Source organism: Labrus bergylta, chromosome 5 (genome assembly GCF_963930695.1).
Source record: "Labrus bergylta chromosome 5, fLabBer1.1, whole genome shotgun sequence".
NCBI classification, from domain to species: domain Eukaryota; kingdom Metazoa; phylum Chordata; class Actinopteri; order Labriformes; family Labridae; genus Labrus; species Labrus bergylta.
Window position 1 is genome coordinate 13971072 of NC_089199.1, and position 17802 is coordinate 13988873.

The window sequence follows — 17802 nt, forward strand, 5'->3', positions numbered from 1 at the left end:
TAGTGAGCATTTTGCTTTTAAACCTCCTTTCTAGTGCGAGGAAATGAAATGAAGAAGTCGATTTTACAGTTGATATTATGTGTCGTTTAATTGCAGAAATGATTCACTCAGGACACATTTTTGCTACATGATTTCCCACAGACCTGTGTGATTATTGAGATAATGGATGTGTTTGGTAAAATTTAAAAGTGTTACATAATAAAGGCTGAGTAGAAAATGCACACTCCGACCGTCGTATTACATCTGCCAGAAGGTATTAAGACACATAATCAAACACACATGCTTGAGAGAAAAACAGAAGGCGTTCCTCGATTTCTCCCTGAGATCATACAAAAGCTTACATAAGACACCCAGTCACAAAAACACAAACAATAAAGCTCAAGAACTAAAAAAAAAGACTTCCTGCTCTGGAGGGCAGGGAATCATGGATCCAGTGAAATAAAATCAGTTCTACAATGAATCACTGCTGTTGAGGTTGCACAGTTGTCAATGCCCCTGGAATGGAACCAGCGACCCCTGCTGGTTGATCATCTCTTGGCACCAGTCTTGTACACCTGTTGCCTCCTGGTGGTGGACCCCTAGCATTGCATCCAGCGCGCCTTCTTGCTCTGTGGGTATCCTCTGTCGGCCGTAAGCATCTCATTCATCCGCCAATACTCGTCTCCCTTAAAGAAGAACACCTTTCCGTTTGTCCAGGTGAAGGCTGCATCTGGACTGGAGGGCACCCGCGAGAAGAGCATGGACAGCGGTTTTGGGTAGTGGGATAAGTCATTGTACTTCAGCTCGTCCCATTGCCAGTGATCTGAACCCTGCACAGCATTCAGCAACGAGAGAGAGACGAGAAGACAAGGTTTATTTAGAACATTGGTAAAACATAGATAAAGACTTTCAAAATATTTAGATTAGGAAGTTCCATTCAATTCAGTTCTCGTTATTTTAAGACTTTTTCCAGTAAATGTGGAAGATAACAACAATAAGTTAATAAAAATGAGCTGCAAGGTAACCATTAGAAAAGAAATCTGTTTGGCAACTAAGTAGTATACTTTACTTACATGAAAAATGATAAACAATGAATATTTATTTTTTCAATGTAGTTATTCACATTATTTTATTCTGTTATTTAGATGTTTATATTCTAATTCTTGATTCTTGTTTTTTTCTTCCTTTTTTGTATTTGGAAAAATTACACTTTTCATTCTGGTAAATATGAACTATGTACTGATAAATATCAACATATGGATAATAGTGCAACACTGTGCGGCTGAACTCAAGAAAAGGAAATAAAAAGACAAAACAAACAACAGAAGGTTTCTATAAGAAGGGCAATACATATGAACACAGTAGTGTTCACATTCACAATGTGTTCTGCTGCTCATATTTTGATACCTTAATAAAGACCAGCTTCTTGTTCTTCTCCAGGTACAGGGCAGTATCAATACTGTGAGGGATCCTTTTGACATCTTTAGGGTAGCCCCAGTCAAGACTGAACTTGGTGTATCTCCACACTCTGCTGCCTGTGACCAGATTCAGTACAAACATTTTTATCTGGACTCACAGAAGGTGAGCACAAGACAGCAGGTTAAATAAGGACAACTACTGTACCTTTGAAAAAGTAGGTCTTGTTGGTTCTTGGAGAGTGTACAGCAGCATTCAGGTTTCCAGGAAGTGTGGTCCACAGCTGAGTGATCTTCATTGGTGGGTTGTGTCCCAGATCAGAGATGGTCCATACATAATCACCACTAAATGCATACGTTTTCCTCCATGGACCTGATTTAACAAACAGTGAGCTACTAAAACTGTTTGTGATACATTTGGTCATCATACTTTATATTATCCTAATACGTATAGTCTTTTTGTGATTGAATGGAACATATTGATATTCTGATGCCTATTTCAAAAGATTTCTATAATAACTTGTTAATAACTAGAAAAGCCCTAGCATGCTTTTCATTTTTTGCCATTTTCCCGATCAGCCAAATTCGATGATTATTTTGTGCTTTTGCAACTCGAGGTCTCGAGAACGATACATTTCTCGTTATCACAGGAAAATGGAGTAAATAAAATGTATGGATGCATGACCACTGCTTCCATAACCTCACACATAAGGAGGTTGACAAGATCATGTGACTTGTCATGATTATTGCGGCCACTGTGGATAAACTGGTATTATGATGTTTCTATTCAGTGTGTTTAAGTCAAATGTAAAGTCAGGTTAGAGCAAAAATACCATGTAATACCAGGAGGTATTACATGGAGAAAAGTTCCTTGTATTACTCACCTAACATGATGGCATCCAGATCAGCAGTGCAGGGGTCAGGTATGGTCTCATTCTCACGGCTGCTCTCTGTAGGAATCAGACTGTCCGTGTGTGTCGGGTCTGCTAAAGGGCTGGTCATGCGGTTGCCTGTTAAACAGAAATGTACAAAGTTTAAGGATACAATGACTTTTACTTGAAATAGTCTGGCTATTACACGATACCCCATGGGTTCAAAGGGTGATGAGGTGGAGAACACTGAATTTAAATTTAAATAAACTTAGTCTTTGTCATGTTAGAATTAAAGGTATTTTCAGATGATGTGGTACAGCAGAACTTTTTCATGACAAAGCATTGAAAAGCAAAAGTAAAAAAAATTATAAACCTATTCAACCATGTCAGCATCAGAAACCCCTAAACAATTAAAGATAAAGAATACATTAGTTTCTGATAGCACAACTGATGCAGGATTTAAAAGGGTGACAAAGATGACTATATATTAGTTTTAAAAAATGCACAAACAATTTATCAGTCACAAATAAAAAAACCTCAAACATACCTTTGGGATATTTGAAATGCTCTCTTTAGATTTATCGATCTACATTAGCACTGTCAGCATTAACTAGTTAAACGCGATTCATTAGGGTCTGAAAGCCCCCGCATTGTCTCCCTGTAGTCACAGAACGACGCTGCTGCATCCTTCAATTTGTCATATCAGTTGAGAAAAACTCTCAGCTCAGTTGATGAGTCAGAAGTAATATCCTCCTCATGACATCAAACATTTCACTTTTTACCGTTCCTTTGAGCTGTTTTTATTTAGCTTTTTGATCTATAACCAGTTCCACTTGCTGTGGTTAAGCTAATGTTGTAACCTTTGAACTACCAGAGTCCTGACTGTTAGAAAAAATAAATAAAAGCAGGTTTGAATTCAAATAGCAAGTTAAATATTATCAGCTTAAGAAAGCACAGAAATTCTAAGTAAAAGCCGAAATAACGGAATTTCAAACTATGACAAAAATGTGATTGACCAAGATAAAAACTTTTAATCGTTTGACAGCCCTAATCTACATACCGGTTATACCATATATCAGTTATACCAACACGCAGGCCTATCTGAGAGAAGCTGATAACAGCCCGCTGCCAGGCATCTAATCACACACCCCATTACTACAAAATACAACACAATCAGCACTACACCGAATGGCCAGCTCTAAACTAAGATTGGCCTCTGCTCACCGTATATTGCCTGGATGCCTTGGATGTCATCAAAATGCAGCCTAAAGTTTGCCTTGTAGCCGTTGTAGACTGGAGCCATCAGAGCTCTTCTAAACTCAGAGTGAGAGAGGCCGAGGGCGTGTCCGATCTCATGGGTGGCAACAATGCGTAGATTAGAGCCATAATACGTCCCCTCAGTCCAGAACTCGTCGTCATCAAAGTGGACAACACCTGACTCTGGAAACTCAGCGTGGGCCAGCACACGACCTGTACCAGGAGCAAATAAACAATTAAAGCTGCATTAGTTTGGGGTTCAAAGGTCAAAAAAAGAAATCTAAAGAAAAAAAAGAAGACTAACCAGGGCCATCAAACGGCACAGCGCAGCCATCTGTCGTATGGAAGAAGATCTTAATGTCTGCTCGTCCAAAGCTGACCTTTCTAAAGGTCAAAGGAGTCACATCGCTCCAGTACTTGAATGCAGAGCGGATGGCTGTGTCCACATCCGCCTCCTTCATGTCAGGTGTGTAGTTGTAGATGCGATATGTCAGACTCTTCTTTCTCCAACCAGCTGGAAGAGAAAATGTTTTTTTTTTTCTTTCTGAGTCACCATACTAAATCTGTGGATCTCCCTCAAGGTTTTCTAACTTTGTCATTCAGACTACTTCAAGAGTTGTGTACAAAAACTACAAAAAAAAGTAAAACAGCTTTAAACACTCCTTACATATAAAGCTCCAGTGTTAGGGGCCTTTGTGTGTAGAAATACATTCCAAAGTTAAGCTCAAGATCATGTGAGAATCCCCTTATCAAAAGCCCAAAGATAACCACTTCACTAAAAATTTCTCCTGTGCATTACTTTTTCAAATACAGCACAGTTTAAAATATTGCAATGAAAAAACATTCGTTTGGACTTTATGTGACTGATACAGAATGAGGAAATTCCAGTTTTTACTTTTTTACTTTAATTTTAAACTTTTCAACACAGAAGAAAATCTCTTACAATTTCAGAGCTTTAGGATATGATCTTTAATTGGTTAAGTTTAAAGTGGGGGAAAGAAAACACAAGAAACTGTAGCAATTTTCATGAAATAATAAAATGTTGTTTTAGGACCGCTCTCCATAATAGAGCAGTATTCAGTCAGTCAGTTTGCTAATGGGAAAATCCAAAACCATCACATTTCATTATAGTTTATAGTGGTTGTGTTTTATCAGTAGAGCATGGTCTTTCTTATACTTTTTAAAATCAATGTGCTGAAAGTTGCTGCCCTTTGTAATCCAACTGTGTGTCCCAAAGTTTAACATTAAAACTCACAATATATTAGAAATACACTGGTCATTAATCTAGACCTTGAGAGCTAAAAACACTTGAAATGTTATTCACAAAGCAGGACCGTTTGATTGACAGTTTCTTCATAGAAAGTTTCATAACTGACATCAAATTGCATAGGAAGTAAAAACACGAACACCTTCACTAAGTTCAGATTCTGTTTCCTTGACTCACCATTCACTCTGTATCTATGATGCTTCTTGTTGAAGTTGTCCTCCATCCCACAGCGAGGCTCTCTCATCACACTCAGAGTAGCTTCATCTATTTCTCCTGTAGGTGGCAGATCATTCGCTCTCTGGAAAACGCTGCAGACAAAAAAATAAAAACTTTAACATCTGCAACTGGATTTTTAAAAACAAGGCGGGCTGCTCAAATCCTTCTCCTCTGTATATGTGGGAGTCCAAACAAACCCCATACAAACAAAGCATGTGCTTCAATTTAACTATTTCCCCCATATAATCAAATAAGTCTTCTTAACCTGAGAGCTTCTATGACCTGCTCGAGGTTTTCAGGGTCCTGTGCATCAGCGTAGTCAGTCAGGTAGCCATACTGCTTCAGGTAGGCCTGTGAGTGCATAGGCAGACAACAAAGCTCTTAACACTTATTAAGCCTGATTTTTACATGAATAATTATAGAAACAAAGTATCTAACAAAGCAAACCATCATCTTACCTTTGCTTCATTTAGTTCTGTCCACTGCACTGCTGCACAAAAGGCTCCACTGAGGTTAAGAAGAAGCAGCAGCAGGCTCCCTGTGGTCGCCATGTTTAACTATGAATGAAAAGTTTTTTGTCAGAAATATCCCGGGCAGACACTCAAAGTCTAAGGAGAGCTCAGAGAAGTCCCACAGCAGAGTCTGTTTGTTCTCAGAGCGCTGCAGCAGCTTTTAACTCGGCCCGGGGCACATGAGTCAGTCCTGTGGCTGCGATGATCCACCTCTGAAGAATGAGGATGACACAAGCAGCCAGCTGACCACAAGCCAACACGTCTGATGTGGACCAGCAGGGGTTTGCACACTGGAAAACTCTACGGGGTTAAGGTAGCGTGTAAACTTACTCATCCTGAACAAAACTGTCCTGAGAACATTTACATATTACTCTCTCAGGGTCAAAGCGTTCTTGTTGTTAAAACAGACCTGAATGTCCTACACTCCTACAGCATGTATTACATGTCATTATGTGCCCAAACTACCAGTCTCACCTGTTACAAATTACTCAAACACAACTTAATCCATTATTAGGCATATCCATGCTTGCAGGTAAAAAAAAAAGGAGCGATGAGGCATAGGTTTGGAATGTAGTTATGGTATCAACAACAACATCTCATTTGTGTTAAAAGGAAATGTAATCTAAAAGGTTTTAAGGCACCAATCTTAAAATCATGTAAAAATATGAACGGCCCACTTAAGAGTCTGTTTATCATTTGTCCATTCTGGGCTGCTGTAGAAACATGGCGGTGCAACTTGATGGACTCTGTGGACAGAAACTGCTCCCATTCTAGATTTAAAGTGTTCTTTCAAAGGTGACACAATAATTCTTATTATCAGCCGATTATACACTTCTGAAAGAATAGAAACTGTACATACACTCTTTTAAGTCTCACACATGTATCCTTAGAATCTCTTTTAACTTGTAGTTTTGGTTTCACAGGGCACAGTTATCCTGTATGTGGTTCAGTGTTAACACTATTGGTCAGTTGAAGCAGTTTTAGGCTTACAGCCAGAGACATCTGCTGCACAGGTCAGATAAGTAAGCTAGCTTTTGAAGTCGAGCATATAGCACCAAAAACAGACAAACAAAAATGCTTCCCCCCCAGTAATTGACGAAGACGATACTATGTGAGAGGACTGTTTGTGAGCTTGTTGTTATGGTATGTTAGAAAGGCACGCTCAGATATATTGAACAAACAATTTTGTCTAAGCTATTTGGGGAGTAGTTGGGTTTTTTTTTGGGGGGGGGGGGGGGTGTTCATGCCTTTATTCAGAAGAAGGGACAGTGGGGGGAAATCATGCAGTTACTGGCCGAGGGTGCTCATGCATTAGTTGTAACTTTGTGGGGGAGTTTGGTGACGGTTAAGTTAACACCCATCATAAACTTTGCTTTCATGTTTTGTCTCTGAAAAATATACTGTTCCGAAACAAACGGGACACCTGAGAGTCATACTTTTATTAAATGATTTGCAGTTGTGTTGATGGCATATAAATAAACTAATTAACCCAAAGTGATGCAAAAGTCTTTTCTATTCTATCGCCAGTTAAATGAGATTCCAGTAGTCTGGTATGTAGAGGAGTGATACAGATGGTACAGAAGCACGAGCTGACAAACAGCTGGTCTAAAGGTGTACATCTATTGACAATACCTTAGTCTAAATCATCTAGTAGGAAAGAGATACTTTTTGTTAAACTGTATATTATTGGGGAACCTAACACCTGAGACATCGTCTGATGGGGTGTACGATTCTAGAGTCTGCTGTGGCCCTAGGCAAAAATCCATTAGGGGGCCCTCCAACCAGCGTTCATCACCACCATTTCTGCCAGTGTCCCGACACTTACTCATCTTCCTTTTTTCTCTCCTATAGACGGATAATTCCTCTTCATCTTTCTTTGTTGACTTTTATCAATGAAATTTGGTTTTCACAGCAATAAAGGGTGCAACGCTTTAAGTGGGCAATGAGAGTGAGTACTGTCAAATGGGGCCCCCTTAGGGAGATTTCCTTCTGTCATTGCAAAATTTGCACATATGGGCCACTGCTTCGGTTTAAGATTGTGAGAACCTGAGGGGCCTCCTTCTGGTCTGGGGCCCCAAGTATTTGCCTGCCTTGCCTGTTGACAAGCAGTGCCTCTGGATAGAGCTACAGTGTTATTGGACTCTAAATTACCCATAACGCAAATTAGAGACCTCTTTTTTGGAACCTCTGTTACTTTCCTATTTTCTTCGCAGAGTCCTCTAACAGATAGTTTCTACACATTCCTCACTGTGTAACAACTTAGCATGCAGATAAATCAAACCACAGAGATTTACCACTGGCATGACACAATTCTCTGTAGTAGCGCACGAAGGATGGAACAAAACCCGAGTCAGCTTTTTCTACTTCCTATCTATCGTATATGTAATATGTGACACAATCATTCTTACGGACATCAAATGAAGGAACTGAGAAAAGGAACAACTAATAAAAGGTCTAGTAAGGTCTAAATTTAGCGGAGGAGTAACCAGATATTCACACAGAAACATCTAACTGACTATTGTACTGGGGTTGACGCCATGTTATCACGTTTCATAAACCAAGTGTCAGGTTCCACTGTAGAGATCATGTTTCTTTTTTCCTGTCATTTCTGGCAAGACTTGTTGCGTACTTCTGCACACTTTCTCAGAGCAGCATCCAATGTCTGAAACAGGCAGAAAACAAGTTTGGGTGATCTCTAACATCTTATAAAATATGTTTTATTTGATCTATTTTGTGCAACTCTTCTTACCGCAGTTTTAGTCATTTGTGACTCAAAGATGGATCACAATGAAAAGCTTTAAACAAACATGATTACCAAACAACTTCCCAACTAGGTCACTACCCTGGATTTACCAAAAAAACAATGAATCCAATCCATCATGCACCAAAACCCCAATCTAAGCAAACTTATTGCATTCTGCTATTCCGGCAACCACTGTTTGTATTTACCTGAAATGACAACTCATCTTTTATATTAACTCATCCTCCCTTCTTTCTTCCCGTCCATCTTCCTGCCAGCTGCTGCATGTTTGCTCATAAGATGCAATCTGAGTCACTTCATATCCTGTTTCCACATTTAGGAATCACTGACTTAAAGCAGGACAAGTTGAATGAAAACCTGCAGCCAAGTTTTTGTTACTCAAATGGATTTTGATGCTGAAGCATAAAAAAGCTAAACTCAGCAGATGACCCAACATATCATTAACAGTAACTGTTACGATATGCATTATCAATCACATATGGTGAAACTTTTTATTTTCTTGCACTCTTAGAATTTAGAGCACCAACAAATTACTGTTCTATTCATTTAGCAAAAATCCAATTTCAGGTTTAAAAAACAAAGTGCATAAAATCATGTGGGAGCATCGAGAAATCTGGCTGCAGCTGTCCATTACTGTAAATCAGAAATGTCATCTTTTATCTCACCAAATTTGTACCATCCATTTTTATTTCATGACTCTTTCCTCCTTGTCGGTGAAAGTCGTCCTTAGAGCAGTTTTAATACAGGGGGATAAGACACAAATGGTTATACAGTCCCAAGGATCATATTGTAAAATGTTCCTCGTGCATGCAAGTTCTCTATCTAATATATTTAGATCAGTGTGTGCAGAGTAATCCGTTAAACCAACAGAATCATGTTAAATAAATATAGATGTTCAGAGACAAAGATGCATTGGTGTAAAATTAGATCTCTTTATTAATCATCTTTAAATATAAGTTACACATTTAAAGATATGCAACATATAACAGTGATGCTTGGCATGACATGAATTCAGCAGTTCTGAAATATTAGATTGTTAGATTATAGCAAAAAGAAGTTGAGAAAAAAAAGAGAAAAGAAAATAGATTTAGTTGAACACACATTATTATTATCCTGCTCATTCTGTTTGTTAGGAGCCAAAATGCAACTCTTATTTACTCTTTAAATAATGATTTGCTGGCCTCTTCTTAAAAAGCACACATCAGGTCAAATCTGCGCTGGAGAGGAGCACTAAAGTTAGAGCTCAGTAATGTATGGTGGTGCACCATACCACGTTGAAACAGATTGGGCAAAGGTCAAAAAACTAAATTTCAGAAGGAAGGTTAAGAGCTCAACTCTTAATTGCAAACTAAATAAAAACAAGCATTGATGATATAACCACTTACAGCTGCCCCTGATTATTTTCCTTGAAAAAGTGACTTTATTGTCTCCTGAAGAAGCAAAGGCCAAAGTTGTAGCTCAACAGATGCACCAAAAGTTTTAAACTTCAGAGTTATTTACAGTCTCTGTAAACGTCCCTTTTCTTTGATCTCTAAGTGCGCCAAACACTCCATTTCAGTCTAGTAGCCTTCATGTATAGTTATGACACTATAATAAATCTAATACTCATTTACACTTGAATGAGATTCGTAGACTTGCTTAAAACTAGTTTTTCAATCAGGATGCATGTTTATAACACAGGTATTGGCACATTTCAGTCTAAGTGAATCTTCATGAGATAAAACTGGTCGTGTTTTGGTTTTGTCTTTTACAGCCTTTAGCTTAGTTAGCGCTGAAAATACATTCAATCTCTCAGGCAGGGGCCCACGTTTTGATGAATAAAAAAAAAAATGCTGTATTTCTGGTCACACTTCAAAAGTCTCTATAAAACATTTTTCCCCCTCTGAATGATATATTTAACAACTTCCACTCCAACCACTCTGTGTCAGTAACCTACCTTTGGATTCTGAATGTCGATCAATGCACCGAGTCTGTTCCTCGCTTTAATCCTCCCTGACCTTCACCTTCACTCTGTGCCAGGCGTTACTCAGCACGCCCCGCAGGTTCCAGATGGGAGAAACCGTGTCCGGCTGCATGTTGTAACTGTTGTCCACTGCTTTGCAAACTATCTCCAGCTCCTGAGCCTCTTGAGGAAGAGGAGCCGTCACTTCCCACAGCTTCCACGCCCACGCTTGTCCTGGTGGCGGCGAGGGTGCGGGTGCTTGTTCCTTCTCGCTGCTCCTCAGCTGGGCTACCTGCCACGTCTTTCCTCCATCGACAGAGACGTCCACACGCACCACCTCTCTGCCCCCACCACTCCAGGCGTAACCTTTAATCGTCACCTCCTCATCACTGCGATCCACAACTGCACCATCTGCTGGCATGGTTATCGCTGACTGGATAGGAAGCTCCTGGATGGCCGGAGCAGACTTGAAGTCCACCGTGTCCCAGTCGGTCCCGGGGGAGAAGCCCTTGTAGTCGTTCTGCTGCCAGTGGCTGTGGCTTTCCTCTGCACTCACTATGATCTTCCCCAGCCATTTAACATTACGTGCACCCACTGTGCCCGGTACGATGACACGTACAGGATAGCCATGGTCAGCAGGGAGATCCTCACCGTTCATTTCATAAGCGAGGAGCACATCACCATCCTCACTAATGGCTTTGTTCAGGGGGATGGAAGCACCGTAGGTTGTCCCGGTAACGTCTTTGTCCAGTCCTTCAAACTGAACGTGACGCGCCCACTGAGAAACATCAGGATAATACCCAGCATCCATCAGAACATCCCTGAGCCTTGCACCGCTCCATGTAGCATTACTGATGGCAGCAATGCCCCAGTTCAGCCCTTTCACTTGCTTCACCTTGTTCATTTCAGAGCGGCGGTTTCCAGCGCACTGCAGCGTGGCCGTGATAGTGTGTTTCTTGAACTTAGTTTTCAGATCTTTTAAAGACAACATCAGCACTCCCTCAGACAGTCCCTCCACCCGCAGCTGATAAGAATCCGGGTCTACCTGAGGAACAGGTAGGTGGTTTCTCTTGAAGAAGATAGCAGAAGGGGTAATGTAGCTGTCAGAGAGGATTTCAGGAGGCGGCTCAGCGTTGAAAGGCTTGAGGCTGTTGATTCTCAAGGCGGGGTGACGCACAGGATCAGAGGAATAGGGATCAGATGATTTAACAGTCTGCTGCTTCTTTTGGTCCTCTGCACTCAGCTCACCAACCTTGAGTAAAGCACAGACACAATGGGGTTTTTATGATCACAAAGGAAAATTTAAATTTTCTTTTGTTCACTTAAAAGGCCAAACAATAAAACTGTATTTGTATAGGAAACATTTCAGTAGAAATATCAGTAAAGAGTTTACTCACTAGTAGGTGCCAGTATTTAGTCTACAACAGTTAGACTACATGCATGGTGAACAAAATAAATGTCATATTCATTTTAGAATTAAACTGCATTCATTTCAGTTTGGTTTTCTCACATATACAGTAAATATTTCAGTTAGATTTATGTTAACTAGATCCTTATGGGGGAAGAGGTTGCACCGGGTAATGTGACTGAATTAGAGTACATCGCAAGTAAGAACAAAAACTTAGAAAATAGTGTGCGTAGTTGTTTTTGTTGTACTTACCACAGAAGTGGCTGAGATTTAAGTGTTTGTGTGAAATAAAAGTGATCAGTGTTGCCAAATCTATGGCTAGTATGACAGGACTATGTTGAACCAAAGTGTGTGATGGATGTAAAAAAAACCAACAGAGAGCAATCATTGTAATGTGCATCTTTCTGTTTTTCTCTTTTATTTTTCAGGCAGAGTGTAACTCAGAGGTACAGGGCTGTGCATGGTGGGGCTGCACAGTGGGTGTGTTACACAGTTAAGTTACAAATGGAATTCAGTAATGATTGACACTAGGCAGTAGACAGACTTAAAATCTGCAGTATATTTCAATTTTAAACATCTACACATAAGATTGGCTTCAATGTTTGATAGATGCAGCCTATTCTTGTCAGCTATAGTTTTATTATTGGTTTTTATTTGGTTAGATATACAGTGAAACTCCTCCTTCATTTTATCTTATCACCATTAAGTGAAATTATTGATACAAACCGAAAGCCGCTCACCTTATACTCGGAGAGGATTTCCAGCACATGTTCCTGGTTGTGGACAGCGTACAACGCCCAAAAGGGTTCAAGAGCTCCTCCTGCCGCCAGCAAGATTTTTTCCCCACCAGGGTGCATGGCCACGAACTCTGTGATGTCATAGACACCACCTTTGTAGGTGACCCACACACCATCTTCCAGAGAGCGGTGACTGTTGACCTCCTCTTGGGTGAAGATGGGAGGAGTTGAGATCTTCTCTATGGTCTGCAAACTGGTGGAGTCTGACTGATCAGCCTGCAGCGGAGAGAGGAGACATCTGTTTGGCGATCGATAAAAAGAGAGGAACACTAATCAAAGCCATATTGTCCAACTATTCGTGATCATAGTGAAGATAGAGATTGTATAAAACAATTTTGAAATGAACTGACTTCTTCAGAATAATACTGAAGAGGCAAGCAAACTGATTATAATCTCATACAATCTCTGACAGGCAGCAAAATATAACAATGACACACAAATGTGACATTAAAGCTAAAAGCTGCAGATATTCTCCCTGTTGTGAAAGGACTAAACCGTTGCTGCTAAGCAAGAACAGAATCAGAGGGTTTTCAGATGGCTTTAGTTTGTCAAACAGTAACATGTTTCTGAACTCTTAAAGACTTTTGAACACGCTTTGAAATGTTTCATATAATGATAGTTCTGTTACCTCCACTACTACTACTTGTTTCATTTGACCAATAAAAGCAGCTGCAGCCTGCTGACCAGACATTCTGCAGTATCACTGTGTTAATCATTCACACTAGGTCAAGCAGCAGCTGGGCTGGTTAGTCTTTGCTTGCTGTGCATGTGACAGCTTGATGGATCAGTTAACACCATTTCAAATGTTTTCCATTATTGTAATAGACAAATGACATGTCTGTTGCAATTCAAAATGTTTTAAAGAAATACTTAGGAGTCGTAAATAACTTTACAGATTAGGTTTTTGAATTTAAGACTTAATAAAACAAAACAAATAGTACAACCATGAATGAGTCATTTATAAAGCTGTTGACACATTTTTATTTCTTGTCAGTTTTGGGAGCAGATGTCCCAATATGTCATTGAAATCCTGTTTTAAACTTCCTCATTTCTTTTCTCAGAAGTTAAACATTGAGCTCATAATGTGTTTGCACCTTGAGTCACATAACATGTGCGTATTAAATCTACAAAGGAGCTGACTTTGTGAACACTGTCCTCACAGTAAAGAGCTAAAAGACCATAAAAGGGTGTAACTAAGAGTAAACAAATGTGTAACTAGGCTGACAATACATTTGAGCTTAAACAATCTTTGTTTAATTTTTAAAATTTAAAATACGAGTGACCATTTGAAGTTGGCCAAAGTAAAGCTATGCCTCCATATTTGTTCATTATAAAACGGTTAAAATACATGTTTTACTGCAATAATTTAAACTTGGAACTTTAAAAACAAATGAAAGATCATTTCATTCTTCATTTGTCCATGGTCCTGACCTGGTGGTGGTGGAGGCCGTAGGCCAGAACAGCACCTGTCCCAGCTAGCAGTCCTGCCAGAGCATGTCTCCACCTGGGCCCGTGTGCATGTCTGTACGATCTCTGGTCCTCACTGCCACCGCTGCTCCAAAGGCGAACAGCACATGATGCAACTGCAGGTGCTACTGGATTCCTTTGAAATTGAAAAAAAATAAAAAATAAATGCACAACACATTTAACACAAACTTTTCCGAAAGATGTCACAAATGAAATATTAGCAAATGTGAATAAAAAAATTTACATCGATGAAAATAATTTGTCAGATTACGTCATTAAGAAAATTGCTTAATTTAAAAATATAAATTTAATTGTTTAAAAATCAGCTTCAATTATATAATGAAGGGTAATCATTTCACAAACACCTCTTGCTGGGTGAAGATTAGATTCATTTTAACTAGACTGTTAGTATCGGGTCAAGTAAAGACCAGTGATGTGAAAAGGCCATTTGATAACAGTACATTACCTTTGAGTGTTGAGAGGGCCAAATCGAGTTAGGCTGCGACAGCGTCTGAGAAGCAGCATTGCACTGATGATCTGAGATGACAAAAAAAGTATTATCAGGAAAACTACACGTGGCATCTAGCATGATTTATATGAACAACATAGTGAAGTTCCATCTGTACCAAAAGTTGTTCCAAGAGCAATTTTCTGTGGGTCGTGAATGTGTGCCTTGCAGAAGAAAAGGTGTCAAAAAGTCGATAAGGTGCTTCTTACACATATTTGTTTTCTTCTGTTTCTTTGTTCCGTCACATGCTTTGTACTGCACAATTTTTCATTTAATAAATCTGATTGGTTGAATAATATCAGAAATTTGGGTCACGGTAGTAGGAGTTGGTAGTTGGGTCCTCAGGATAGACCAGATGAGAACCCCTGGTCTATTTAACACAATTTTTATTTTGTTGAGCAGACTGTGAATGAACATGAACAGTGGCACGTTTAATTAAACCCCGACCAGCAGTTTATCCATGAAAACGACTGTTGGGCAGTTTAATAGGGAAGTGGTATATCTATAAATAAACAGAAAACAATGCCTGTCGTGTGTTACTGTTAGCCTGTGATGCCCAACAAACTTCTCATACAGGATGCAATGATGAGTACAATAACTGTCTAATAACTTTGCTAATAAAAATAGAGTGAAAGATGAACTGAAATGTATGACTGAGTGTGAGGGAAGTGGCATGTCTATATAGAACAGTTCTACATTCAAAGACTGTAAATATGACGGCTTCATTATCTGCTCTCTACTCAAGCATCAGGCCTGCATGATCAGCAAGAATGTGTAATCGAAATGGTAATTATATTTCTATTATTGCAAAGGTGATGCAATGTGCATTAAATAAACCTATATTATTCTGACTAGGTAAAATAACTCCAAATAGCAGAAGTGCTGTTCTCAGCCAGCATTGCAGTCAACCTCATAGATTGTACACAACAAACTGACACCCTTTCATATGAGGGTACCTGACAGCTAACTAGGGCTGAAAGGTCAAAGGTCAGATTATGTCGTTAACAAAAATGACAGTCCTATACGATGTGGACCCATACCAAGAATTGTAAATCCAATATGTTGCAGCACCTTTTCAAAGAAGAGCAGCAGTTCCTTATCATGCTCTCTACAAGTTGCCACATACTGCACCAGCTATCGTACCTCCATTTGACTTTTGTCTTCATAACGTTTGCTTTGAGCTCCACTTGACAATTCTCCACAGTCTGCAGTGGCTGGCAGTTGAATGATTCGTGTGCACGCCAGTCTTAATTATGAACAGAAAATGTCCATTGTAGAGATGTAACTCAATAGAACATTTGATCCCTTATAATGACGCCAAGTACTCACATGACATCTCGTAACAAGTTATTTTTTAGCAGTTAACATGTCGTCTAAAAACAAATCTTTGCTCCTCTGATTGTTTCACTTGAGTCCCTAATGACTTATGATTTAGCTCAAAGTTGGGGATCACTGCTGATGAACACATGAAATAATCCATCCATTCATAAAAAAAAAAAAAACATTTCCCATTTAGATTACTCTCTACTTTTCTCACATCTCTAAGCCTTCAGCAGATTATGCCTGTGACAATATGCCAAAATTTTGTGTTTAAACATTCGAACAAACAAGACCAATGTGCAAACTGTATAATAAAAGACCTGTATGAGTGATGTGTAAGGACACAGTGAGCCTAACATACAAACACATAGGCTCATCAATGCACGATGTCAGCAAGGATCACCATACCTGCTTTCTCTTTTTACAGCTAACATGTGTTCCTTTTAAAAAGACCTAAGTGAACCTTTAAACACTTCAACTCCTCCTAAACCGACCAACCAGCAGTCTCTTCAATCTTCTAAAAAGAGCCAACCAGCTCAGGGGGAGTGAACAGATGAGGACTGAGCTCCGGTCACTACTTTCTAACCACAGAAAAGTTACTGTCAACACCATAGACTGTAAAAATAAACACTGACACTTTGCCAAACAGATAACTTTTTACCTTTAAAAAAAAAAAATCACCTGTATGAGGACAGATCTCTGGCTGGGAAGGGGGGGGGGGGAGTAGGGGGGAATACTGTCACTGAAATAGAGATAGTAAACAACACCATTGTTGAAAAGGCATGGTGAAAAGAATAATGATAAGTGACAGATTAAACAAGACAGCAGGTGTAGTATCTCTTCTTTATCAATCACTTACAACTTTGTTATCACCTGAGCAGAGGTAATTATGATTACGCTGGGTTATCTTCAACCAGCTTCCACAGAGGCAGCACGGCTGCCAGCAGCCAGAGTGCTTTATCTACAAGGGTCAGCGGGTCAAATGTTTGACTACTACTTTTATTAAAGCTACACTTTTGATGAGGGGAAACAATTGGTATCTCAGTGAAATTGATGAAATCATGTTAGACTAGAAAGTGCTTTAGAGTAATGAGAAGTTGGACTTCCTAAATTGTAAGTGAGTCAGGAGTTGTGTGTGTGTGTGTGTGTGTGTGTGTGTGTGTGTGTGTGTGTGTGTGTGTGTGTGTGTGTGTGTGTGTGTGTTCACGAGTGTAAAGAGTTAAAAAAGAAGTACCTTTAAGCATACAAAAAACAACATTTCTTTTCATGAATTCCAGTTAAATTATTGACCTACCTGGTGAAAGTTAAAGGTTATTTGACACTTTTTAAAAACTGGGGGATTAACATGTTCAGCCTCTGAGGGAAACTCAACAATTAAATGACATCTTTAGATACTTCTTGTTCGCCACACTCAGCGCTGCTACAAAGTAAACACGTTTATTTACATTACTTAAATAGCAAAACGTCTCGCCTTTGTGGCTTTACGTTACATTAAAAAAAAAAAGATGAAACGTTGTTCTGCAAGTTTAAAAACGTCATTAAAGGCTGTTATCACCATCATCATCATCATCATCATCCTCAAGGCTAACTTAGTAAGCTAACATTCACATAAGCTAGCCTGTCACTGATAGCCATCCTGTCGGACTTCACACAGACATTATCATGTGTCTAGACACAGAGGATAATTCAAAGAGTCTGCTACTTCATCTAATATAAACCAAAATACTCACTTCTGTGTTGTTGGTCCCCTGCTTGAACTCAGAAACTCCCACGATGTATGAAACAAATACGTTGCACAACTCCGAGCACCGAGCGAGTTACGTTCAAGACAACTAGCGTTTCATTTACCTCTGCCTCCTGTTTTAAACCCTCACAGCCGTCTCTTCAGACCAGGCGATGATAATATCGCCTGTTCATAAAAAAGTGTCAAATTATATGTCATTTTGAAATAAATGTTTGAATGAGCTGTGCTGCAATGAAACAATGTATGGATAATAAACATTGGCTTCTCAAACGCAACACAATAGTTGTCTTGGCAGCGTTACCACTCTCTGCTCCTGCAGTCTCTGCTAATATTTTTT

At 39.4% G+C, this 17802-nt stretch overlaps 2 protein-coding genes across 3 annotated transcripts; both read right to left on the reverse strand.

Moving 5' to 3' along the window:
* Positions 1–61: 61 nt before the first annotated feature.
* Positions 62–9110, reverse strand: mmp19 (matrix metallopeptidase 19). The gene is made up of 10 exons (XM_020645122.3): positions 8945–9110; positions 5465–5563; positions 5272–5357; positions 4968–5098; positions 3828–4037; positions 3491–3736; positions 2279–2404; positions 1603–1767; positions 1387–1514; positions 62–809 (listed from the first exon to the last, which is right to left on the reverse strand). The coding sequence occupies exons 1-10, from the start codon at positions 8960–8962 to the stop codon at positions 579–581; spliced, it is 1440 nt and encodes a 479-aa protein (XP_020500778.1). The 5' UTR covers positions 8963–9110; the 3' UTR covers positions 62–578.
* Positions 9111–9187: 77 nt separating this feature from the next.
* On the reverse strand, positions 9188–17802 carry suox (sulfite oxidase). 2 transcript variants are annotated; one of them, XM_020645121.3, is made up of 6 exons: positions 17452–17802; positions 14360–14430; positions 13858–14029; positions 12370–12642; positions 10216–11473; positions 9188–9299 (listed from the first exon to the last, which is right to left on the reverse strand). In XM_020645121.3, exons 2-5 carry the CDS (start codon positions 14416–14418, stop codon positions 10262–10264), a joined length of 1716 nt encoding a protein of 571 aa, XP_020500777.1. In that variant the 5' UTR covers positions 14419–14430; positions 17452–17802; the 3' UTR covers positions 9188–9299; positions 10216–10261. The 2 variants fall into 2 exon arrangements, with proteins under 2 accessions (XP_020500777.1, XP_020500776.1); XM_020645120.3 differs by having other exon boundaries at positions 9188–11473; positions 17452–17800.

Coding starts and splice junctions, on each gene's coding strand:
- mmp19 (XM_020645122.3), bottom strand. Junction 5,099..5,271: donor CAGGTCATAGAAGCTCTCAG/GTTAAGAAGACT, acceptor TTTTGTCTGCAG/CGTTTTCCAGAGAGCGAATG. Junction 2,405..3,490: donor AGGCATCCAGGCAATATACG/GTGAGCAGAGGC, acceptor TCTGTTTAACAG/GCAACCGCATGACCAGCCCT.
- suox (XM_020645121.3), bottom strand. CDS start 14,418: ATGCTGCTTCTCAGACGCTGTCGCAGCCTAACTCGATTTGGCCCTCTC. Junction 14,030..14,359: donor GGCCCTCTCAACACTCAAAG/GTAATGTACTGT, acceptor TCAATTTCAAAG/GAATCCAGTAGCACCTGCAG. Junction 11,474..12,369: donor AAATCCTCTCCGAGTATAAG/GTGAGCGGCTTT, acceptor GCTTTACTCAAG/GTTGGTGAGCTGAGTGCAGA.